Genomic DNA, 25,334 nt, shown 5'->3' on the forward strand with positions numbered 1-25,334 from the left:
GCAATAATGGACACATCCTTTCCTGGTGTGGTGTCTCCTGGAGACTGCGGTGGGTGTCTACTCGTGGTTTACCTCCATTCAATGCGGCTAAAAGCAAGGTCTGCGGCTTTGAAAATGAAAATCCATGGCACAGACTGCATCGTTTTCTGCCTCGGAATAACTGGCAGATTTTTACACTGTCGAAATCCACCATGTGAGCTAGCACTTAGAGGAGACTGGAAAACCCTTTTGATGTCTCAACATTTGGTCACACTAATGGCTTAGGGCTCGTTCACACGAACGTGTGCTGCCCTTTGCCATATTGCGGACCGTTCCGTGGCCATTCCGCATCACTGATGCGGACCTATTCATTTCAATGGGTCCGCAAATCCGGACATGTGGAACACTACGGAGTGCTTTCTGGGGTTCCGTTCCCTGCTTCTGCACGGGTTGAGGAGCTGACAGATTCCCTTTATTGGCATGGCTGCACATGAGATTATCCAAGAGCTTGGTGATTTGGCTAGAAATGAAGACTCCTATCTCTCATCATTATCTGTAACAAGACTAATATTTCTGTTTTAGATACAGGGACCACACTATGAACGAACCTCTGGCTACGAAACCTTAAGTGATTACCACTTATTTCTTGTTTTGATGTCCTCATTTCCTATTTCAATCATTGCTGATTTGGACTTTTTATATAAAATATTATACCCTAAAAAGACCTGCAGGTTTGCATTTTTCATGGAGTTATGTTGTGCTATCACACTGTCATAATGGCACTCGCATTAAGGGTGCCTTCACACAACCGTATTTTCGGACAGTGTCCGCATTTTTTACAGATCGCCCACTGACCTATTAATTTCTACAGGGCTGCAAAAAAAATGCAGACAGCGCATGAATGTCATCCGTGCGGCCGAGCTGCAAATTGTAGAATTTGTCCTATTCTTGTCCGCTTTTCACTGGGGCCCATGAAAAGTGCGGGATGCACACGGACCCCATCTATATTGTGCGGATCCACGATTTTCGAACCAAATAATGGATACTTTTGTGTGAATGCACCCCAAGTAGGACAGTAAGGCTACTTTCACACCAGCGTTTTTGCTGGATCCGTCATGGATCAGCAAAAACGCTTCTGTCATGAAAATACAACTGCCTGCATCCGTTATGAATGAATCCGTCATGAACACCAGTGAAAGTCGATGGGGGAACGGATCTGGCTCCTCATCCCAGGACGCACTTCAAAACGCTGCTTGCTGCGCTTTTGTGTACATCATGGGGATGCAACCAAATGGAATGGAATACATTTTGGTGCACTCCGTTTCGTTCAGTTCAGTTTTGACCCTATTGACAATGAATGGGGACAAAACAGAAGCGTTTTCCCTCGCTGCTGAGATCCTATGACGGATCTCAATACCGGAAATTGAAAACGCTAGTGTGAAAGTAGCTTAAAACTTAAATCAGTGATCCTTCACAAACGAAAAATGTCACAACTGAACACGTGTTACTTTTCAGGGTATAATTTTATCTTGTAATTAAGATATGTATTGTAACATTTGTCAATCTATGAGAATCTAATACCGGGGTGAGCATAACCGAACATCTGGATGGTTAGGCTGGCTCACACAGTTAGAATTTGACACCAAAGGGCATGAAGTGTAAAGCTTCTTACTGACCCTCATTTTCTGAGACGATCCGAGTTTTGCCCAAAAATAAAAGCACATAATTGCACTGTGTGAACAAAGCCTTAAAGGGGTTTATGATTAATGACTGCATAATGAAGAGTCATGCCACCTGTCGATTTATTTGGTATTTTAATTCTTCACAATTTCCAGATCTTTTGCTGTCAGTAACTGGAATTGTTCTTGGTTACATCCAAAAGCGAATAACGCTTACCGACCAAATACTTCTCAGTGCTGAGGGTTTGTTACAGTTTAAGGATTTGGCATTTCTGGGTCCCACGTCGAACGGATACATTTTGTGCCCGTCTGGCCTGTGGAGCCCCGTTCTCAGCTTACCAGTGCAGCGACACCAGTCTGTCCCTTCCTGATAGTTTGCTACAATGAACAGCATCAGACCAAGCTGTATGTTCAGAGGATTTCCTTTTGGAGACAGTCCTGGTGCAGATAACCGGGCAGATTGACGGGAATGAACGTTTGTGTGAATGCTTATTCCGGACAATCTGCCCGTCTAAATGTGCTGCCGATGAACGAGCGAATTCATGTATGAACAAGGCCTGATAAGTATTAAGTCTGTACGTTTTCAGACACTGGATGTTAATCAGAAATGTGTTCAATAAATGACTGCAAACAGATCTGTTGATGGTGCCACTTTTCTGAATAATGTATTTAGTGATTTGGGGCTGGCTGGTGCTTGATTTAACAAAAAACAAGCAGCATCATATTCTGTCAGCACTTTGGACCATGCTAAACTGCTGACAGCACTAGGTAGAGGCTGGGAAGAACAGTACAAACATAAAGCTTTTATTATCAGGAGTAGTGCGACTATGAAGTTTTATTATGTTTTTGCAAGTGCCCAGGAGGTGGAGCGTCACTGTCCAACCAGGACCCCGACTATAGCGGTCACTTTGTATGGAAGAGGGGAGGGGCTGTAAGGCAGATCAATTCAGAGAGCCCTTCCTAGCAAAGCTCCACCTCCTGGCCACTTGCAAGAGCAGAGTCTGGCAGAATAAAACTTAATATTCTCACTTCTCCTGATGATAATCAGTCTACAAAAGGCATGTTTGTCCTTCTCTCCTCAGACCCTACCTAGTGCTGTCAGCAGTTTAGCATAGTCAAAAACGCTAACAGACTCCTTTTTAATTCCAGGTAATATGGGTAGAATCAAACCCGTTCTATAATCTGGTTTACAAATGTGCAATTAAACTGCCAGGAAGTGCAATCCTTAAACAGAACCCAATCTACTCTTGCCCCTTCTTTTATCACTTCTAGATCAGGTCATATATACACTACTCTTAAAGGGGTTTTCCACGGGTACAATATCGATGGCCTACCTTCAGGACAGGTCATTAATATTTTATATGTAGCAGTCAGACTCCATGCCCCCCCCTCCGAACTGCTGTTTGAAGAGTCCACGGTGCCCTGGCACTCACCAGTCATGTGGCCCATGTGCCTGTGCAGCAATACCAAGAGCAGCCACTATACAATGGACAGCGCTGTGCTTTGTATGCCGTGAAGAGGATGCACCTCTCACCGGAGCGCCGTTGCCTCGTCAAACTGCCGATTGGTGGAAGTCTTGGGTGTTGATCCCCAACCAATCAGATACTGATGACCTTTCCTGAGAATAAGACATCAATGTTCTACTCCCGAAATCCCCTTTAAAAAGAGAGCTTACATAAATCTCCCCTATTAGCACTGAAATGACCCTGTAATATGGCTGCATTTTAGCATCTGTATAGCGCCTGCAGCAAAGAGACTCAGCGGTTCTGCTACTCCAAACCTGTTAAAGGATTCTATGGTAGAATCGGTGAGGAACCAGAAGTGTAATAAACTGCAGTGATTTTATGATCCTAGCTCAAAAACGTGCATCAAAAAGTACAAAATAAAAAGCTGCATGTCGGCTCGCCCATAAACCGGGGCAGCAGACTATTCACTAAGCAAGGCTTGTTTGTTGCTCCGTAAAACTTCTGACCCCTGAATCCTGGTCAAAGATTCAGTAGTTTGGACCTTGACCCTCTACTCTTCAAAATACCATTTTTATTACATCTACATGAAGTCACCATTGAAGATCCCCCCCCCCCCCCTTCCCCTTATGCCTATGGGTTTTCCCATCTAATAAAAAGTAATAGGTTTGTGATGCACGTTAGCTGGTGCACTCACTGGTACATTATTTGCACAGTTGTACAGATTGCAGTATTTTATTTTGACTGATTGTTTTTCACTGACCGCATTTTCTTTTTTTTGTAGGTATGGAAAAGATGCTGGTCACGCCACCGACAATGCAGTCAATTCTGCTATCAATGTCGGGGTGACTGCATTTAATATTGACCACATAGGTATAAAAGCAATAGTGAAAAAAACTGCAAAAGAAGCCAGTCACTCCATTCTGGATGAATACAGACTGAAAGAGAAAGAGGACAAGAAGGGCGATCCCCACTGACTGAGTCCTCCAGCGTTCTATGCTGCCTTAACGTGTGACCCTAAACCTCTCGGTGGTTAATACCGTAATATCTGCTTGGTCTGTAATAGTTTGCTTCTGTAAGTTAAAGTAAAACATAAGAGCAAACAACGGGCATGCTAAAAGAAAAAAAATTCCATTGCAAAGATCTAGACATTAGCAATATACTAAAATATCGCCTGTTACAAAAACCCAACAAATCTCCAGTCCATAAAACAAAGGATAATTATTTTTTTTTGTTTTTAGATATTTTTGACTAATTAAAGAGGTTGTCCGTGATTTCCTCAGGATAGGTCATCAATATCGGATTAGCGGATTCAGTCCCAATCCCTGCACCACCGTGTTTGAAGAGGCTGCGGTGCTCTGGTGATGTTGCATTCATTGCTTACGTGGCCTAGGCACAGCTCAGTCCGGGGGGCTAAGCTGCAATACCAAGCACAGCCACTATACGGCGCTGTGCTTGGTAAGCTGTGAAGAGGCCACAGCGATCACCAGAGCACCACGGCTTCTTTAAACAGCTGATCAGCGGGCTGCGAGGAGTCAGACCCCCACCGATCAGATATTTATTGATCACCTCTACTGAGCATAGGCCACCAGGATCAAGATCTTGGAAATCCCATTAGGGTCCATTCACACGTCCACAAGTGTTTGGCAGGAATATTCTACCACGTGCCATAACCCTGGAGAGCATGTGGCCTGGACACGGTACAGATGGGGGGGGGGGGTGTAGTGATTTGGTGCCAGCTTTACAGGTACTACAGATCAGGAAAAAGAAAAACTAGTCCAGCAAGATGGAGAAAAGCAAGTCCGAAATGTATTCAGTTCTAAAAAAAAACAAAAAACTGTAGTCCAGGGACATGTTATAAAAAGTCAGTACAGTAGATTGAGTTTCCTTAGCACTCGCAACGCATAAGCTGCTGATTGGATCTTTTACAACATATCCTAGAACTACAGTTTTATTGGATTTATCATGCTCTGCTGTGAACACAAGCCAAGCCACAAGATGGCCACGGAATATTTTCAAGACTCAAAATGCCAGTGGCACCTCTGCATAAATGCTGCCCTCTGCATTCAGCAAAGCATGCCGCTCAAGACAAACAGTTCCCCTCCGCTCCTGGACTGGGCACACCCAAGTGGTTCCCCTCCGCTCCTGGACTGGGCACACCCAAGTGGTTCCCCTCCGCTCCTGGACTGGGCACGCCCAGGTGGTTCCCCTCCGCTCCTGGACTGGGCACGCCCAGGTGGTTCCCCTCCGCTCCTGGACTGGGCACGCCCAGGTGGTTCCCCTCCGCTCCTGGACTGGGCACGCCCAGGTGGTTCCCCTCCGCTCCTGGACTGGGCACGCCCAGGTGGTTCCCCTCCGCTCCTGGACTGGGCACGCCCAGGTGGTTCCCCTCCGCTCCTGGACTGGGCACGCCCAGGTGGTTCCCCTCCGCTCCTGGACTGGTCACGTCCCGGTTGGTGGTTCCCCTCCGCTCCTGGACTGGGCACGTCCCGGTTGGTGGTTCCCCTCCGCTCCTGGACTGGGCACGCCCAGGTTAACAAATAAATATTCTGAGCAATAATTATCCACATGTTTCAGATTTAACATAAAACTAGCCTAAAACTGCCATGGATGAACTAGAGCGTGCACCAAACCTTTTGGTGTAATAGTGACATATACAGGTACTGTATACATAGAGTGTAGTGAATTTTGTACTTCGGTGGGGTTTGCCTCATTAATACTGAAGCTGCATTTCCTCCTTCATAAATCAAATATAAGTAATACAATAAATCCAAAGATAAATACGTTTATAATAACCAAAGGTCCACGGAAAACTAGAAGCCAGAGTGACGACCAGGATTTGACTTATTTGCACTACCACAGGGTATATACAGTAATGTGTAATAAAGGATAAACTCTAATAGAAAATGGATATTTATATATTTTGTTGAGTGATAGTGTAGAAACAGTAAGAGATTATTAAAGGATTATGTGCAACTTTAATTCTTCTCTGGATTTTTCGTGATTATTTTAAGTTGCAGTGAACTAAGAGTACTTTCACACTAGCGTTATTCTTTTCCGGCACTGAGTTTTGTCCTAGGGGCTCAATACCGGAAAAGAACTGATCAGTTTTATCCCCATGCATTCTGAATGGAGAGCAATCTGTTCAGGATGTCTTCAGTTCAGTCTTTTTGACTGATCAGACTTGCCTGAATGCCAGATCCGGCATTTTTTTCCCCATAGGAATGTATTAGTGCAGGATCGGCATTCGAAATACCGGATCCGTCCTTTCCGGTCTGCGCAGACCGGAAAAAAGGTGAAAAAAATAAATGCTGGATCCGGCGTTTCAATGCATTTTTCAGACTGATCAGTTGGCATACGTTTTTGCCGGATCCGGCAGGCAGTTCCGGCGATGGAACTGCTTGCCAGATCACTCTGCCGCCAAGTGTGAAAGGAGCCTAAGGCTCATGTTATATAATGTGGGGCAGGACGCCATCTAGTGGCGAGTGGCTTTCAACACAAGTGAATACAATGGGAGAGATGTATCACAACTAGTGGATAAGAACAGTGAAGATATTTGTAATCCCCTACAGCCCGTTTCAATAGTATCTGGCAATATAGAAAATCCTACGAGATGCTCTAATAAATACGTTAATGGATGCTATCGTCCCTGTTACGGCATACAAGGGAATGCTCCAAACTCCGAACGGAACCTCACGAATAGCTGCTAGCAGACGAATAGGAAAAGCACCCAAGCGGCTTACACTCCTAGCAATCAGTCTCTAACAGCATACAGTGAATCCCCCCCAAGAACGAGACCAAGCTCCATGTTGAGGGTCAAGCAGTGGACAGCCAGAGCTGTGTGGTTATTGATCTTATATAACATTGGTACACATCAGTACCACCCACAGGGTTTTGTAAAAACAACCAATAAAACACGTACAATACAGTAAAACACTCCCACACAAAATCCTCCCCTCTGCCTGTGATACAATTACCTTACACAATGGGTTGATGTAATTATCACAGGAGAATACACAATGTCTTCTGTCCTGGAGACAACCGAGGAGTAATTCAATTATCTCTCAGGACAAAGGGAAATCGCCAATACACACGTGGAGACAATAGGACAGACATCACTACTCAAATATACAATGTCCCAACCATTACAGTAAACATAGACATTTAACATATCCCCAGATGGCTTGGATCTGAGCGCTCAATATATCCAAACAGCGCTCAGATGCCACAAACACAGTCAAATCTCCATGGGGTTTAAGTTTAGCATGGGCTGATGAGAGGGCCCAGAATCATCAGAGTCAAGAGGCTGGCAACCAGGCTTCTCCACCACCCAGTGGCGAGGTTGGTTTCGCCACATTCCCCCTTTGGCAACGGTTTTTGGTGAAAAAGGTACCCAAGAATCCAAAATGGATTATATAGCTGCACTGATGGCATCTTGGCAAGAACGTTCCACTGTATGAAGCCACACGATTCATCTTAGCTGAAAATAGGGAAGTGTCCGCCCCCAGAAGCTCTAGTAAATGCCCTAATTTTCAGGCGTATCTCACCATGGCAGATTTTGGTAATATAAAGACTTCACAGCCCTGCTATTTATCAGTTTCAGGTGAAATATTTGGAAAGCGTAAAAAGTTCACTCTACAGTGATATAATATCATGAAAGTAGGGCATTTAGGGCCTCTTGCACACGAATGTTGTGTGGCCGTATTGCGGCCCGCATACGGCGGGTGCGCAATACACTGGCACCAGCCCGTGTGCCCTCTGCATCACGGATGCGGACCCATTTACGGAGATGCGAAACGGAAGCACGGATCGGAACCTCACGGAAGCACTCCATAGTGCTTCCGTGGTGTTTCGGTCCGTGCCTCCACACTGCAAAAAATTTGAACTTGCGGTGCGGATGGATCATGGATCCATTCAAGTTGTATGGGTCTCGATCCGTCCCGGCTGCCGCACTGACTACCACAAATTGCGGTCCCCAATGCACTGAACGTATGCACAACGTTCATGTGCAAGAGGCCTTAAGTAGAAGCAGCAATGGTGATTTCCTCATCTCAAACAATTTATTGAAACAAAAGCCAACACCAGTGGTGGGTATACCCCCACAAGATGTCAGTGTCTCAATAACTTGTCATGTGGCCTTCAGCATCTCTTAGGCCTCTTTCACATGGGCGTCGCGTGTGAGGGCAGGATAGGGTGCATTGTGGGAAAATGCAAGATTTTTCCGCGCGAATGCAATGCATTTTGCACGCGCGTGAGAAAAAACGGTATGTTTGGTACCCAGACCCGAACTTCTTCACAGAAGTTCGAGTTAGGTGGTGATGGTGAGTACAATAAAGGAATTCAAGAGGGGCCTGGATGTATTTCTGGAGCGTAATAATATTACAGGCTATAGCTACTAGAGAGGGGTCGTTGATCCAGGGAGTTATTCTGATTACCTGATTGGAGTCGGGAAGGAATTATTTATTCCCCTAAAGTGACGAAAATTGGCTTCTACCTCCCAGTATTTTTTTGCCTTCCTCTGGATCAACTTGCAGGATAACAGGCCGAACTGGATGGACAAATATATTTTTTTCGGCCTTATGTACTATGTTACTAACATGGTTATAAAGGAAAATAATAGTATTCTTAATACGGAATGCTAAGTAAATTAGGGATGGAGGGGTTAAAATTTTTTGGAAAATTAAACTCTCCTCATCCACTTGTTCACGTAGCCCGGCTTGTCTTCTTTCTTCTTCTTTGATGACCTGGGAGGAAAAGGACCTTTGGTGACGTCACTGTGCTCATCACATGGTGATGGATCATGTGACGGACCATGTGATGAGCGCCGTGACGTCACCAAAGGTCCTTTTCCTCCCAGGTCATCAAAGAAGAAGACAGAAGACAAGCTGGGCAGCGCGAACAAGTGGATGAGGTGAGTTTAATATATATTTTTAAAAAATTAACCCCTCCATCCCTAATTTACTTAGCATTCTGTATTAACAATACTATTATTTTCCCTTATAACGGAAAATAATAAAGATCGGGTCCCCATCCCGATTGTCACCTAGCAACCATGCATGAAAATCACACCGCATCCGCACTTGCTTGCGATTTTCACGCAGCCCCATTCACTGCTATGGGGCCTGCGTTGCGTGAAAAACGCACAATATAGAGCATGCTGTGATTTTCACGCAACGCACAAGTGATGAGTGAAAGTCACCACTCATGTGCACAGTCCCATTGGAGTGAATGGGTCTGGGTGCAATGCGTTCACCTCACGCATTGCACCCGTGTGGAAAACTCGCCCGTCGTGTGAAAGAGGCCTTACAGCTTAACCACATCTCATGCTGATCACAAGTCGACTTATTGTCTGCTGAGGCATGGAATCTGACTCTTCTTGAAGGGCAGCCCTCAGCTCATTGAGGTTCTGGGGTACAGAGTTACGAGACTCTACACGGCAAAGCAGCTGATCCCATAGGTTTTCAAGTCTGGAGAAATTACAGGCAACTCCATTTGAGGTCCCCCAGTCTCCAGCAGCCATTCCCTAATGATCCTACCTCGATGAGCTGGTGCATTATCATCCATGAAGATGAAATTAGGCCTGTGCTGTTCATGCAGAGGCACAATGACTGGATTAATGATTTTATTCAAGTAGTATGGGCTTGTAACTGTACCATTCACAAAGTGGAGGGCAGTTCTGTATTGACTAGACACACCTGCCCACACGAAACACCACCACCACCAACGGCTTGTCTGGTGACAACAGTGGCTGATGCATAGCGCTCTCCTTGACATCTCCAACATCGTTGGCGGCCAACATTTCTGCTCAGCGTGAATAGACTTTCATCAATGAACAGCACTGAGGCCCACTGGTCCCTCGTCCAGTGTAGATGCTCTCTGGCCCATGCAAGAAGATGACACCTGTGCCTACTGGTGTGGTCAGGTACCCTTGCAGGTCGTCTAGCACGCAGACCATGCTGATGTAAACTGTTTCAAATGGTATCACCTCCCTTGAATGTGCCTGGAGTTGTGTGGTATTCATCACCCAGTTCCGCAGGGCATTGTTTACAATGACGCGGTCATCAATGTGGCCAAAGGACATCCACTTCTATGCCTTTCTGTGACTCTTCCCTTGTTGCAACCTGCTGATGACACTTTGTGACACTAAGCTCAGTGGTCACTTCCGTCTGAGAACATCCTGCTTGAAGCCTCACAATATCAAGGTACTGTTGATCAATTGTTAGGTGTCGTCTTGGTCTCATGATGTCAAAATGTGAACAGTATGATGAGGAGGACTGTTTAAAACACCAATTCTAATTGAACCAGGAAATGTATTGGGCGATTTATGTATCAAACACCTGTTGTGATTTTTGCCGTTAAGTTGTGCTAAAAAAAGTACTGAAACACTGAACAGTTAGACATGTGCATTCAAAAGTTTAGAGAAGGTCACATTAACTTCACCTGTAAAGGTTAGAGTGCATTTTAGGTTCATCCTGAAATTTCACACACAAGCCAAACTTTATGTGAGTAGTGTATATATGGGCCTTAGATTAATAGAACATATATTTTATGATGACATTTTCTAAATTCCTATGAAACGAAATATACAAACTATGCATACTGTAAAAAATTTATTTTGGAGTTGGTACATTACTGCTACAGGGATCTCAAGTCTCCCGGACTAGATTCGATAGCGGCTCCCTGACACCTGTATGTGAAACAATATATCCCGGAAAGGTTTACTGATAGCAGAGCAGAGAGATAAGAGAAGTGACAGGACAGAGTTTAGATTACAGGTTGAATTAACCCTTTTGGGTCAAATTGGCTTCTCAAGGAGATATATATGTTAAAGGCATTCCTCCTTCTGTCTCATTCAGTAGCTATAGAACTATTGAGAGAGATGAATTTTTTTAAAATACATTTACGCATTTAATCCTCCATTTTAATTATATTATTTACCCCAGTGTTAAATTCACACCCCCTGGATGCCTGTTTTTTTCCTACAGTGGGGTAGATAATTACACACAGGGTTTTAAAGAATAAACTTCCTGACTCAGACCAAGAGCCGACTCAGCGAGTCAGCATGTGAATCGAAGCATCCGCGCATGCGCATTGCGCAACCTAAGCTTCGGTTCACTTGCTTCTTGTCAGCTCAGCGAATGAACCGAAGATTCGATTCATGAATCGGTTAATTTGAATGAACTGATTGAAATGAACCGATTCATGTGAAAGATCCGAACGTCCCATCTCTAGTTTACTCGCAGTAAACCTTTCCGACAACCTGTAGCAGTGTCCCCTTCTCGGCGCGTGCGCACAGTGCAAGAAGAAGCCGATGCCAGCAGTCCTGAGCCTGTGCGCACGCGCGGGATCTCAAAGTGGGAGGAGGGGGAGGGAGAGGCGGCACTGAGGAGTAGAAGGCGGCGCTGGGCACAAACAGCCATGCGTGCGGCCGGGCACCATGCATCCACAGACCTCCGCTGCTTGGGCACCTTAATTCAATGATTGACAGGTTAGTAAAACCTGTTTTTCCGCAGAATAAAGCCACAAATAGCTTTTATAAGGCCACCTTAGAAATCAGAATGCTGCCCTGGACATGAGCAGATGTTTAGCTCACAGGGCTTCTAGGTGGTGACAGAATCCCTTTAATCATATACATAAATATAATTTGGGGCAGGGTAATGAGCCCAGTCCTCCACACCATAGAGCAAAGTGTGCAGATACTGCATATGTCTGGAAAATGTAATAAAAAGTTTGTGGGAAAAAAAAATGAAAACCTCCCTGAAATGAGTTTTTGCAGGTTGGGATGTCTGCTGCTAACCATGCTCATAGGAGCCATTAGAATAAACGTAATGTAGGCCAGACTGTCCAGTTATCATTCAATTGTGGGTTTGTGAAGATAACATAAAAGGGTTGTTCCAGGCAAAAAAGTAAATGTTTCATTGCCTCTCATCCTCCTCCCAGGCCTCAAAGCAAAGTAGAGGTCAGCACATGGGCAGTGAACTAAGATGTCCTTCAATACTTCAACTTTATTAGACGGGTTGTCCAGGCTATAGATATTGATGCCCTATCCTCCCTATCAAATCTGTGGGGGTCAGATACCTTGCAACCCCACTGGTCAGCTTCAGCGCTGAAAACCATACAGTGTGTAGAGCAGAAGACTCCATACAATGTGTAGCTTCCAGCATCAGCTCCCAGCATGGCCACTACACAGCTGATGGAGCCGTCTGCTTGTACCGAGGCCGATCAGTGGGGTGGCGGGTGGCAGACTCCCACCAATCTGATATTTTGGCCTATCCTGGGGACAGGGCATCAATTTCTATAGTCACTCATCTTATAATGATTTAAGGTCCCTAGTATCTGTCATAACATGGGCAGAACACACACATTTTTGCCTAAAAGGTTATAATCTATATTTAATAAAATGCATAGATCTAAATGTTTCTTCTAAGTTACTTAGAAAACCTGCTCCTTTGCCCTGTTGAATTCGACGATTTGCCTACCTTTGACAAAGATGTCTGACTAGAGAGACAAACCCATGTAATGTATGCGGTGTGTTAATATAGCCTCGGGACAGATGTTTCAGCCAAATGCATCATGGGCCAAGGTGCCAAGCAATGCTTCTAGGGCAGGGATCGGCGATCTCCGACACTCTGAAACTACAATTCCCAGAATGCTTCATTCACTTCTATGGGAGCCAAAGAGTGCTGAAGGTTGCTGATCATGTTCTAGGGAGGGGATGTTCGACCTGCGGCCCTCCATCTGTTGCAAAACTATAACTCCCAGCATGCCCTAATAGCTGTAGGCTGTCCAGGCATGCTGGGAGTTGTAGTTTTGCAACCGCTGGAGGGCCGCAGGTTGAGCATCCCTGTTCCAGGGTATAACCTCCATATGAAATCTGTGGCACAGCATTACTGCGGTATACAGCACAGTGTGCATGAACCCTAAACCAAAGACTTTCATCCTGCACAACGGTCAGCATTTATTTAGAATCACATTCCACAATGGGCATTGCTTTGTAGAGGACTTGTGGCTATCCCTGCATGTACATACATGTAATAAACCATGCTGCACATATGACGCTCCATCCTGTGACCGCGGAGTGTCCTTTTATAGAAGGATGTTGCTGAACTCTGGTTTTACAGCTGCAACGCGCACCAGTCTGGACTGAACCTGTAGCAAAAAACATAAAAAGAGCATTTCAGAGGACTAAGAAGAAATGACACAGAGGATACATGTGGCCACATGGAAAGTGAGAGATGACGGCACTACTTATGGGTACGGTTTGAAGACGTTCACCACAGATGTGCCGCTAGAGACGTAGATACGGTATCACCATATCTCACCAGTAGGGCTCATACACACAGCCCCGTTTATTTCTACAGGGCTGCAAAAAACGCACGTGGTAGCACACAGGTACCCGCTCTGCAAATTACAGAACAGGTCCTATTCTTGTCTAACACAATTAGCCATTTCTACTGATGGGAGTGAGAAAAATGTAGATTGCACACTGAAGGTGTCAGCAATAGGGACACGGTCGTCTGCATGGGGCTTTAGTGTCGGCGAAATACCAGCTCGTAATGTAGAATTAGATCCTTTCACTATTGTAAAAAGTGCCTGTGAAACCCTCACTGAAAGATGCGCTAGGGCAGGGATCAGCCACCTTCAGGCACGCCAGCTGCTGTGAAACTACAACTCCCAGCATTCCCACTTGTTCAGCTGTTCTTGTAACACCCATAGAACTGACTGAAGCATTCTGGAAATTGTAGTCTCAGAACAGCTGGAGGTTGCTGATCCCTGCACTAAGTAGCCACCTCAGTTCAGCCCTGTTCACACCACGTACATACTTCCGATGTGTGCTTCTCTATAGACGCGCGTCATCCATCGACTCACAAGGTGGGAGGAATGTAGCATTTGTTCTGTGCAGTTTTATATTTGTTAATTGCACTTTTTTTTTTTTTATAAACTCTTCTCCCCCTGCCTAATTTATTAAGTATCTGCACCACTTTCATGCCCTCTTGCCCATCAGTGTTGCATTTCGACTGCAAAAGGTAACATGGCTTATTTGGAGTAAACCTTCCAACCACATCCATCAATTGAGCGTTTTGCAAATGTCGCAACATTTCTGTGCAAAAAAATTCTAGTGCTAGGGTGGCGTACACACACACAGCGGAAAGACGCAAGAAAATGCACCAGATTTATCACAGGCTACGTACCAAAATCATACATTTAATGACTACCACATTACCAAATTCACCCTATGACTATGCTTTACTACACTGAAAAAAATAATATAAAATATTATATATATATATATATATATATATATATATATATATATATATATATATACACACACACAGTACAGAACAAAAGTTTGGACACACCTTCTTATTGAAAGAGCTTTCTTTATTTTCATGACTATGAAGGCATCAAAACTATGAATTAACACATGTGGAATTATATACATAACAAATAAGTGTGAAACAACTGAAAAAAACCGCAATTAGACTTACCGGTAATTCCGTTTCCTTGAATCCACCATGACGGCCCACATTGAGATTGACCCTTGACCTCTGTAGGGGCAGGAACACATAGAGAGTTTAAGAACCCCCCACCCCTCCACCTCCTCAGTGCTTTACAATTACCCGAAAGGTGGAACAAAAGTAAAAGGATATTGATTCATACCCTTAAACTCCTAAATAATCATCTGCATGTATATGCAACTTATATACAAAAAATTTATTTTTATTTTTTTTGGGAAGGGGAATAGTATGGGCCGTCATGGTGGATTCAAGGAAACGGAATTACCGGTAAGTCTAATTGCGGTTTTTCCATTTCATCCACCATGACGGCCCACATCGAGACATATCAGATAACTAAATGGGTGGGGATATCGCCTGTAAAACCTTCCGGCCGAAAAGAGCTTCATTCGCGTCCGGAAGATTAAGACGATAGTGTCTTACAAAAGTATTAGTGCTAGACCAGGTTGCAGCTTTACAGATCTGGTCCAGCGAGACCCCTCCTTTCTCGGCCCAAGAAGAGGCAGTGGCCCTAGTAGAATGGGCTTTAATATTAACAGGACTGGGTTTGTTCTGGATCTTGTAGCAGCATTCAATAGTGGATTTGATCCATCTGGCTATGGAAGACCTGGCTAACTTCTTTCCTTTATTTTTCCCTGAAAACTGAATAAGAAGGTTGTTATCCACCCTGAAATCTCTGGTAGAATCCAGGTAATGGATAACTATGTCCCTAACATCCAGGAGATGTAACCTATCGCTAGACCCTGTATGTTCGGACCTAGGGATAGAGGGTAGGAAGATCTCCTGCTCTAGATGGAAAGGTGAGACTACCTTAGGGAGAAAACCTGGGTCGAGAGTTAGACGGATATGATCTTTGCTAATTTGGAGGTAGGGCTCTCTACAAGAAAAGGCCTGGATCTCTCCAATGCGTCTGGCTGAGGTGATAGCGATCAGAAAGGCAGTTTTTAGGGAAAGGTGTTTTAAATCGATCTCCGACAATGGTACAAATGGAGGTTTTGTTAGGCCCTCTAGGACGATGTTAAGATCCCAAGTCGGAGCTCTGGATCTCAGAGAGGGTCTCAATCTTGAAACTGCTCTGAAGAACCTCCTGATCCATCTGTGGTTGGCCAGGCTGCAGTCATAGAAGGAGCTCAGGGCAGAAATTTGGACCTTCAGAGTACTAGGTCTCAGGCCTAACTCAAGGCCGCACTGTAGAAAGTCCAAAATCCTGTTGATGGGAGGAGAGGTGGTGTCTGGGTGCTCAACTCCTAACCAGGAACAGTATTTCTTCCAGATCTTAAGGTAGATGGAGGAGGTCACCTTTTTTCTACTCGCCCTCAGAGTAAGTATCACCTTTTCCGAAAGCCCTCTGCTTCTTAATGTCTCGCTCTCAGGATCCAGGCTGACAGTCTGAATATACCTGGGTCTGGATGAAGAAGAGGGCCCTGGACTAGAATATCCCTCTGGAAGGGAATCTCCCACGGATCTTCCAGCGATAGCTGTTTTAGAGTGGAGAACCAACTTCTCTTTGGCCATAGGGGGGCTATCAGGATGAGAGTAGTCGGTTCCTCCAGGAGCTTCTGGACGACCCGAGGTAGTAGTGGTATTGGGGGAAAGGCGTAGGCTAGTTTCCATTTCCATTGAATTGACAGGGCATCGATTGCCCATGGACTGTCTCCTGGGTTTAGGGAGCAGAAACATTTTACCTGCGCATTTCTTCTGGAGGCGAATAAGTCTACCTCTGGACAGCCCCATCATTCTGAGATCCTCTGGAAGATATTCCTGTTCAGAGACCATTCTCCTGGATCTACTGTCTCTCTGCTCAGAAAGTCTGCTACTGTGTTTTCGCAGCCCCTTAGGTGGATGGCGGACAGAGATAAAGCGTTTTCTTCTGCCCAGGAAAAAATTATTTTTGCTATCTCTCCAAGAGGCCGTGACCTTGTCCCTCCTTGGTGACGCAGATAAGCTACCGTTGTGGTATTGTCTGACATTATTCTTAGGTGTCGCCCTTTTAGAAGACACTCTCCTTTTAATAATGCTTCCAGGACTGCGTATAGTTCTCGGTAGTTGGAGGATCTGTCTCTTATCTCGGCAGGCCAGGTACCCTGTAGAAGATGATCTCCTATCTTTGCTCCCCAGCCTCCGAGGCTTGCGTCCGTGATTACTTGAACGACCGGATGGTTCCGCCACTGAAGGCCTCCTAGCAGTCTTCTTTTTACTTTCCACCAATCCAAGTCTGTTTTCACGGCCTGAGGGATCCGAAAAATCCTGTCTAGACTTACTTGTCTTCCGTCCCAAATAGTTAAGATCCAATTTTGGATTACTCTTGTGTGGCTTTGGCACCATGCCACCGAGGGAATGCAGGCGGTTAGGCTTCCCAGGAGACTCATGGCCTTTCTGATGGAGCAATTGCGAGCCCTCTGGAATGTTCTGATTTTCTCTGTCAGTGCAGTAGCCTTGTCCTGAGGGAGGAAGGTCATCAACAGGGACGAATCTAATTCCACACCCAGGAATCTTTTTCTCATGGATGGGGTTAGGGTGGATTTTTTTATATTTATAATCCAGCTGAGGTCTTTTAAGAATTCCGAGAATCTTTGGGTTGCCAGAAGGTTCTCGGATTCTGTCTTGCCCAAAATTAAAAAGTCGTCGAGATATGGAATGATTGTGATTCCTTCCTGACAAAGGTAGGCCACCATCTCTACCACGACTTTTGTGAAGACGCTGGGGGCCGAGGAAATACCGAAAGGGAGGGCGACATATTGGAAGTGATGTATAGACCTGTCTGGTCCTCTTAGAGCGAATCTTAGATATTTTTGGGAAAGATGATGGATGGGGACATGGTAGTAAGCGTCCTTTAGATCGATTGACGACATGAACGCCCCTTTTGGAATCAGAGGGATTGTGGATGGGATGGTCTCCATCCTGAACCTCCTGTATAGAATAGACCTGTTTAGGGGTTTTAGGTTTATTATCGTGCGAAAGGATTGGTCTGGTTTTTTTTACTAAAAAAAGACTGGAATAAAATCCTCTCCTTTCCTCTGGGATAGGAACCTTTTGAATTACCCCTAGCTCTAAGAGGTCCTGGACACCTTGCCAGATTTTCGGAAGATCTGATCTGCTCTGAGGTGTGATGCAGAATCTTCTCGGGGGGACTGATGTGAACTCTATCCTGTAACCCTGAGAGATTACGTTTAGCACCCAGGGATTTGAAGTTACCTGACTCCAGGAGGATAGAAAACCCATCAGTCGCCCCCCTACCCTGGCGTCATTGCTGTTTATTTTGCCTATTCTGGGGATTGAGGATGAAGCCTCTTCCTCTCCCTCCTTTGGGATAACTCCATCGGCCAGACTTCCCTTTCCCCCTGTAGGATCTCAGCTGGGGTTGGTACTGACGAAAGGGCTTCTTTTTTGGTTCTTTATCCTCTGGAAAACCCTTCTTCTTGTCTGCTGCTCCCTCTAGGATCTTATCCAGAGTGGGGCCGAAGACAAATTCCCCTGAAAAGGGGATAGAACAAAGCTTGGCCTTGGATGCCTTGTCTCCAGACCAGGCTTTCATCCATAAAGCCCGTCAGGCTGCGTTAGAAAGAGCAGCATCCTTGGCGGAAAACCGGATGGACTCTGCTGACGCATCGGCCAAAAATGCTGTGGCGGAGCGGAGAAGGGGGAGAGAGTCCCTGATCTCTTCTCTTGGAGTCTTGTTTTTTAGATGCTCGTCCAGTTCTCCTAGCCATATATACATCGCTCTGGCGACGGAGGTAGCAGCAATATTAGTTTTTACCCCAAACATAGCTGACTCCCAGGATTTTTTTAGGAGGCCACCTGCCTTTCTATCCATAGGATCACCTAGCTGAGAGGAATCCTCAAAGGGTAGGGCGGTCTTTTTTACTACCTTGGCCACTTGTAAATCGACCTTAGGCGTCTGGTTGTATATTTTGCTTTCAGACGGGTCAAAGTAGAGCCTATTCCTGAATTCTTTGGGAACACCAAGCCTCTTTTCTGGATCTGACCACTCCTCCAATATCATTTCTTTTATATTTGCATTGATGGGAAAAACAATAGAAGACCTGGATCTAAGACCCCCAAACATCTCATCCTGTACCGTACGGGGCCTAGGAGTATCTTCGATGCCCATAGTGGACCTGACCGCTCGTAGCAACTCCTCCATTTCATCAGCGGAAAAAAAGTATTTTTTATCCTCTTCTAGAATTTCCCCGTCCGACAAGGGTTCCTCATTAGGAAATTGTCTGGATGAGGCGGAGGCCACTTCAACCTCTTCGCCCTCAGAGGAAGAAATAACGGACAGTTTGCGTTTCTTAGAAGGGATGGGGTTGCTGGAGGGGGTAGACAAGGTGGCTAAAGAGGACTTAATCTCGTCTGAAATAAAAGACTTCATTTCAGAGAGTATATCTGGTTGCTCTTCCTTCCAAATTTCCGTAGTGCAAGGTTTGCATAGCCTCTTTTTATAATTTTCAGGGAGACGCTTGGAACAAGCACAGCATTTTAAGGGTTTTGTTTTTGTTTTTAACTCCTTGCTGCCCTGCAGAAGGAAGCAACCAGATATCCCAGCATTAGTAATTCAGGCTAGAAAACTGAAATATACACCCCCCAGAAGGGGACTCACGGTACTGGTGGCAGAAGGATCAGGACCTTCCTGGCGGGGAGCATGTGTCTCAGACATCGCGGTGTAGCAGGCGAGGGGCCGAAAGGAACCGCGGTCTTCTCTTTTTGAAAATCCTGGCGTCTGACGTCATCTAGCTGCGCCCTGTTTGACGGCGTAGGCCTGCGCCGCACCAGCCTACTAAGGCTACTTTCACACTAGCGTTCGGGTGTCCGCTCGTGCGCACCGTTTGAAGGGGCTCACGAGCGGTCCCGAACGCATCCGTCTGGCCCCAATGCATTTTCAGTGGAGGCGGATCCACTGAGAATGCATCCGCCTGCCAGCGTTCAGCCTCCGCTTCGCTCAGTGAGCGGACACCTGAACGCTGCTTGCAGCGTTCGGGTGTCCGCCTGGCCGTGCAGAGGCGAGCGGATCCGTCCAGACTTACAATGTAAGTCAATGGGGACGGATCCGCTTGAAGATGACACAATAGGGCTCAATCTTCAAGCGGATCCGTTCCCCATTGACTTTCAATGTAAAGTCTGAACGGATCCGCTCAGACAACTTTCACACTTAGAAAATTTTCTAAGTTTTAATGCAGACGCATCCGTTCTGAACGGATGCGAACGTCTGCATTATCGGAGCGGATCCGTCTGATGAAACATCAGACGGATCCGCTCTGAACGCTAGTGTGAAAGTAGCCTAAGGGATACGTGCGTCGCCCGGCCCGCTCATAGAGACGCTCCATGCGCCGCACCTGCTCCCCCTGCCGGACACTAGCGCTCGGCCCTCCCCAGAAGGAAAGGACGCAGAGCGCAGCGCGCGATGATCCGAGAAGCCGGCACCTCCAACTGCTTCCTCAAGGAGGGAAGGAAGTATGAAGGTATGGGGAGGACCACAGGCCCCGGCATAAGCCAAGACGAGGGTCCTCGATGCTCCTAGCTGGCCAGCCTTAGCCCCTGCCGCGGGAGGCCAGCTGGAGAACCTATAAAGAAAATAAGGTTATTTTATCCTCCATGAAGGAGGAACTCTCCACATGTTGGCCCCTGTAGGGGCAGGAAAGCACTGAGGAGGTGGAGGGGTGGGGGGTTCTTAAACTCTCTATGTGTTCCTGCCCCTACAGAGGTCAAGGGTCAATCTCAATGTGGGCCATCATGGTGGATGAAATGGAAATATGTCATATTCTAGGTTCTTCAAAGTAGCCACCTTTTGCTTTGATTACTGCTTTGCACACTCTTGGCATTCTCTTGATGAGCTTCAAGAGGTAGTCCCCTGAAATGGTCTTCCAACAGTCTTGAAGGAGTTCCCAGAGATGCTTAGCACTTGTTGGCCCTTTTGCCTTCACTCTGCGGTCCAGCTCACCCCAAACCATCTCGATTGGGTTCAGGTCCGGTGACTGTGGAGGCCAGGTCATCTGGCGCAGCACCCCATCACTCTCCTTCATGGTCAAATAGCCCTTACTTTCAAAGTTTTCCCAATTTTTCGGCTGACTGACTGACCTTCATTTCTTAAAGTAATGATGGCCACTTGTTTTTCTTTACTTAGCTGCTATTTTCTTGCCATAATACAAATTCTAACAGTCTATTCAGTAGGACTATCAGCTGTGTATCCACCTGACTTCTCCTCAACGCAACTGATGGTCCCAACCCCATTTATAAGGCAAGAAATCCCACTTATTAAACCTGACAGGGCACACCTGTGAAGTGAAAACCATTTCAGGGGACTACCTCTTGAAGCTCATCAAGAGAATGCCAAGAGTGTGCAAAGCAGTAATCAAAGCAAAAGGTGGCCACTTTGAAGAACCTAGAATATGACATATTTTCAGTTGTTTCACACTTGTTTGTTATGTATATAATTCCACATGTGTTAATTCATAGTTTTGATGCCTTCATAGTCATGAAAATAAAGAAAACTCTTTCAATGAGAAGGTGTGTCCAAACTTTTGGCCTGTATATATAAAATCAGCCGGTGGGGGGCCAAAAGTACACTGCGTCAGAAGAATGGAGTGAGGACAGAGCCTAAGGTGATCCAAGTTTTGCACCATTTTGCTGGTCACACATCAGGCCATAATAACTGAAATGAATTCCTGGAGTTACACGGATGCTTCACCTCCATTCAGGTTTGCATCATGCGTCCATCCAGCATTTAGGCCCCAAGCCAAGAACCTGGGCTCCTCTGCTGTGTGTGGGGCAGATTTACTAAAAACGGCTAAAAGAGCGTGTAAACGTGGACAGTCGTGGGCCGCGTCCAAAAGTGACTGAAATGCTGCAGATTTTCCGTAGTCATTAGATGACCGGCACAAAGTGAAAGCACCAGTCACACGGCTAGAAAAACTGTTAACCCTTTGTGACAGACCGGCTCAATATTTTTAATAAAGACCAATTGAAAAATGGATTTTTAGCCCAAAATAAGTAAAAAGCGATCATAAAAAAAAAATAAAAAAAATTGTCCCCGAAGGTTTACATAGCCTTTAAGCCACAACGCCTTGTTAGAGGAGTCAAAAAATGTCTTCAGAAATGCAGTGCAAAGCATGTATGCCACGTTGGAGCACACGTTATAGTAAATCTGCACATTCATACAGCAGCTGCTGTGGACATGATGTCTTCAGTGCATGTAATTATGCGCTACATATAGGGGGGGGGGGGACATGGCGGGAATGTACCTCCTGGATTTCCACATGGGAAGTCTGTCATTTGCAGCAGAGGACCCCAACATGGCAGAATACCCATGGGAATTGGGCACAGATTTTGCTGCAGATTTCACCCTGTACATTGGATGAAATATCTTAGGGATGGATGCTCAATCAGCGGCCCTCCAGCTGTTGCAAAACTACACATCCCAGCATGCCCTTAATAGCTGCAGGCTGTCCAGGCATGCTGGGATGTTTGCAACAGCTGGAGGGCCGCAGGTTGAGCATTCCTGGCTTGTGAATATCTGCAGCCTGCACTGAAAACCTCACTGAAAGTCAATTTATGCTGCAGATATTTTTCCCCTTTTCCCATAGTGAGATGCTAAACCTTAAAGGGGTTGTGCAAGAATGGGAGGGACCTGCAAAGGGAAGCGTACTTACATTACTCCCCGCTCCTGCTCCCGGCCTGCAAAGCTCCTCGGGGCTCCAGCGATCTCAACATCCCGTTTGACATCACTGCAGCCAATCACAGAGCGTCAGGCTCCCGTTGCGTCATGACAAATGGTCGCCTGACACCACCACGGCGATGTCCTATTCTTGCACAATCCTAAGTGACACCCTCGGCCCACCTTGCTGAGCCCCATTTACTTGTGCGGCCGATCGCACAAAGGGGCGGCGATATCCCAAAAATGTTCAATGGCGCCGATGCACATTGGTTATTACTAGAACTCCTCACCTGGTGAAAGCTTGTGTTTAATGTCTCCAGGGTCGCGTCGTGCGCCGCCGCTCGCTTCGTGTGCTCGGCCAGAACAGCAGCTTCACTGGTCAATTTCTCTGCAAACAGAAAGGAGAACATTGATATCTTGTTATACAGGGGACCCACGAAAACGATAGTATGACAAGATGAACCAGCAAGTGGATTGGTTTTTTATTAGTTACCCACAAGTCTTAAAAGATGAAGAAAGTGGTCGCCGTCCCGGTCCCTGCACCTTTGGGCAGGTGGCATTATGTTGGCTGATGCTGTGGATGGCGTTTGTGATGTTCTCCTTAAGTTTAGGCTTGAGCTTCGGCTCACAGATCTGAAGTCGCGTGAGACTTCAGTGAATGACTTCGGCATTTCTATCTGTGCATTAAATAGGAATCCGAAGTCGGTTTTGGTAGCGAGGTACCAGCCAGTATTGAAGCCGACTTCGGGTTCCTATGTTAGAATATTTACATCCTAATTCTCGGAGAGCAGATTCAAATCCACACTAACCACTGAAATGGGCAGGAACAAAAGTGGAATCAAAACTTGGGCCGAATATCAAACGGGTTTCCTTATCTCTTTTTTTTTTAGCACAGAAATAACTCGGTGTGAACAGACCCTAATAGACCCTGATCCTCACAGAAGCTGACAGTGTGGAGTTTAAATCTGAAGCATGTCCATGTATGCGGGAGATTTCACATTCAGCAAGACCTCCTGCTGTAATCCCTCCCTGCGCAATGACGTGATGTCACAGTGAAGCCACGTGAGGTGGCGGCTGCAGCAGTCACTATGGACATCACATTGGCACGTACGGAACGGTGGGGGGCTGCAGCAGTCACATACAGACTGCCGGGGGGCTGCAGCAGTCACATTGTTGTATACAGACTGCCGGGGGGGCTGCAGCAGTCACATTGTTGTATACAGACTGCCGGGGGGGCTGCAGCAGTCACATTGTTGTATACAGACTGCCGGGGGGATCTGCAGCAGTCACATTGTTGTATACAGACTGCCGGGGGGCTGCAGCAGTCACATTGTTGTATACAGACTGCCGGGGGGCTGCAGCAGTCACATTGTTGTATACAGACTGCCGGGGGGCTGCAGCAGTCACATTGTTGTATACAGACTGCCGGGGGGCTGCAGCAGTCACATTGTTGTATACAGACTGCCGGGGGGCTGCAGCAGTCACATTGTTGTATACAGACTGCCGGGGGGATCTGCAGCAGTCACATTGTTGTATACAGACTGCCGGGGGGGGGCTGCAGCAGTCACATTGTTGTATACAGACTGCCGGGGGGATCTGCAGCAGTCACATTGTTGTATACAGACTGCCGGGGGGCTGCAGCAGTCACATTGTTGTATACAGACTGCCGGGGGGGGCTGCAGCAGTCACATACAGATTGCCGGGGGGCTGCAGCAGTCACATTGTTGTATACAGATTGCCGGGGGGCTGCAGCAGTCACATTGTTGTATACAGATTGCAGGGGGGCTGCAGCAGTCACATTGTTGTATACAGACTGCCGGGGGGGGCTGCAGCAGTCACATACAGATTGCCGGGGGGCTGCAGCAGTCACATTGTTGTATACAGATTGCCGGGGGGCTGCAGCAGTCACATTGTTGTATACAGATTGCAGGGGGGCTGCAGCAGTCACATTGTTGTATACAGACTGCCGGGGGGGGCTGCAGCAGTCACATACAGATTGCCGGGGGGCTGCAGCAGTCACATTGTTGTATACAGATTGCCGGGGGGCTGCAGCAGTCACATTGTTGTATACAGATTGCCGGGGGGCTGCAGCAGTCACATTGTTGTATACAGATTGCCGGGGGGCTGCAGCAGTCACATTGTTGTATACAGATTGCCGGGGGGCTGCAGCAGTCACATTGTTGTATACAGATTGCAGGGGGGCTGCAGCAGTCACATTGTTGTATACAGACTGGGGGGGGGGGCTGCAGCAGTCACATACAGATTGCCGGGGGGCTGCAGCAGTCACATTGTTGTATACAGATTGCCGGGGGGCTGCAGCAGTCACATTGTTGTATACAGATTGCCGGGGGGCTGCAGCAGTCACATTGTTGTATACAGATTGCAGGGGGGCTGCAGCAGTCACATTGTTGTATACAGACGGCGGGGGGGGGCTGCAGCAGTCACATACAGATTGCGGGGGGGCTGCAGCAGTCACATTGTTGTATACAGATTGCCGGGGGGCTGCAGCAGTCACATTGTTGTATACAGATTGCCGGGGGGCTGCAGCAGTCACATTGTTGTATACAGATTGCCGGGGGGCTGCAGCAGAATCAATAAGGGAAGCACTCGTTGCAGAGTTTGTTACTTTCCTATTTTGAGCCTGAATTTATAGACTTTTTCAGCTCTAGAAAATCCCTTTAAATCTTCCCCTGTATTATTGATGAGGGAACCCGATGCACACAGATGTGCCCTGCAGATTACCGCACATCAGGCACTAGCCCCGACCCTCTCAGTTGCCCCGGGGGGCCCCTCACCCAGCGCAGCCCGCACTCCGCTGTACACCTGCACCGACGGCGTCTCCATGTCTCCCGCGCGCTGCTCTCTGGCAATTAACCGTGTCGCTGCTGCTGCATGACTTTCTCTAAGTCCTCCGGGCTGGTGCAAATTGCCGGTGTTCTCCCGCAGCAACGAAAGGGTCACAGGTCTAAAGCACCACGTGACCAGGGAGGGACCTCGGCGCGGAAGTCATGAGGCGAGGAGAGGGCCACGTGACCAAGTCCTG

The 25,334-nt window shown here is 46.7% G+C and overlaps 1 protein-coding gene and 1 long non-coding RNA gene across 5 annotated transcripts in view; one reads left to right on the forward strand and one right to left on the reverse strand.

Moving 5' to 3' along the window:
- SPART (spartin) overlaps nt 1-6,118 on the forward strand; it is a 60,316-nt gene extending 54,198 nt beyond the window's left edge. The window contains exons 7-8 of one of the 4 annotated variants that reach the window (XR_005777751.1): nt 3,906-5,537; nt 5,654-6,118. Coding sequence is in view for 3 of the 4 variants with exons in the window: in XM_040426109.1 (XP_040282043.1) it covers nt 3,906-4,098 (193 nt within the window). In the remaining variant the exon portion in view is untranslated. Of the gene's footprint in view, nt 1-561; nt 608-3,905; nt 5,555-5,653 lie in introns of those variants that run through there. The other 3 variants (XM_040426110.1, XM_040426109.1, XM_040426108.1) reach the window with 3 other exon arrangements.
- Nucleotides 6,119-13,059: 6,941 nt separating this feature from the next.
- Nucleotides 13,060-25,265, reverse strand: LOC120996291. The gene is made up of 3 exons (XR_005777752.1): nt 25,087-25,265; nt 22,582-22,679; nt 13,060-13,270 (listed from the first exon to the last, which is right to left on the reverse strand). It is a non-coding gene; the product is annotated as an uncharacterized LOC120996291 (long non-coding RNA).
- Nucleotides 25,266-25,334: the final 69 nt, after the last annotated feature.

This window comes from Bufo bufo, chromosome 3 (genome assembly GCF_905171765.1).
Source record: "Bufo bufo chromosome 3, aBufBuf1.1, whole genome shotgun sequence".
Classification (NCBI taxonomy): domain Eukaryota; kingdom Metazoa; phylum Chordata; class Amphibia; order Anura; family Bufonidae; genus Bufo; species Bufo bufo.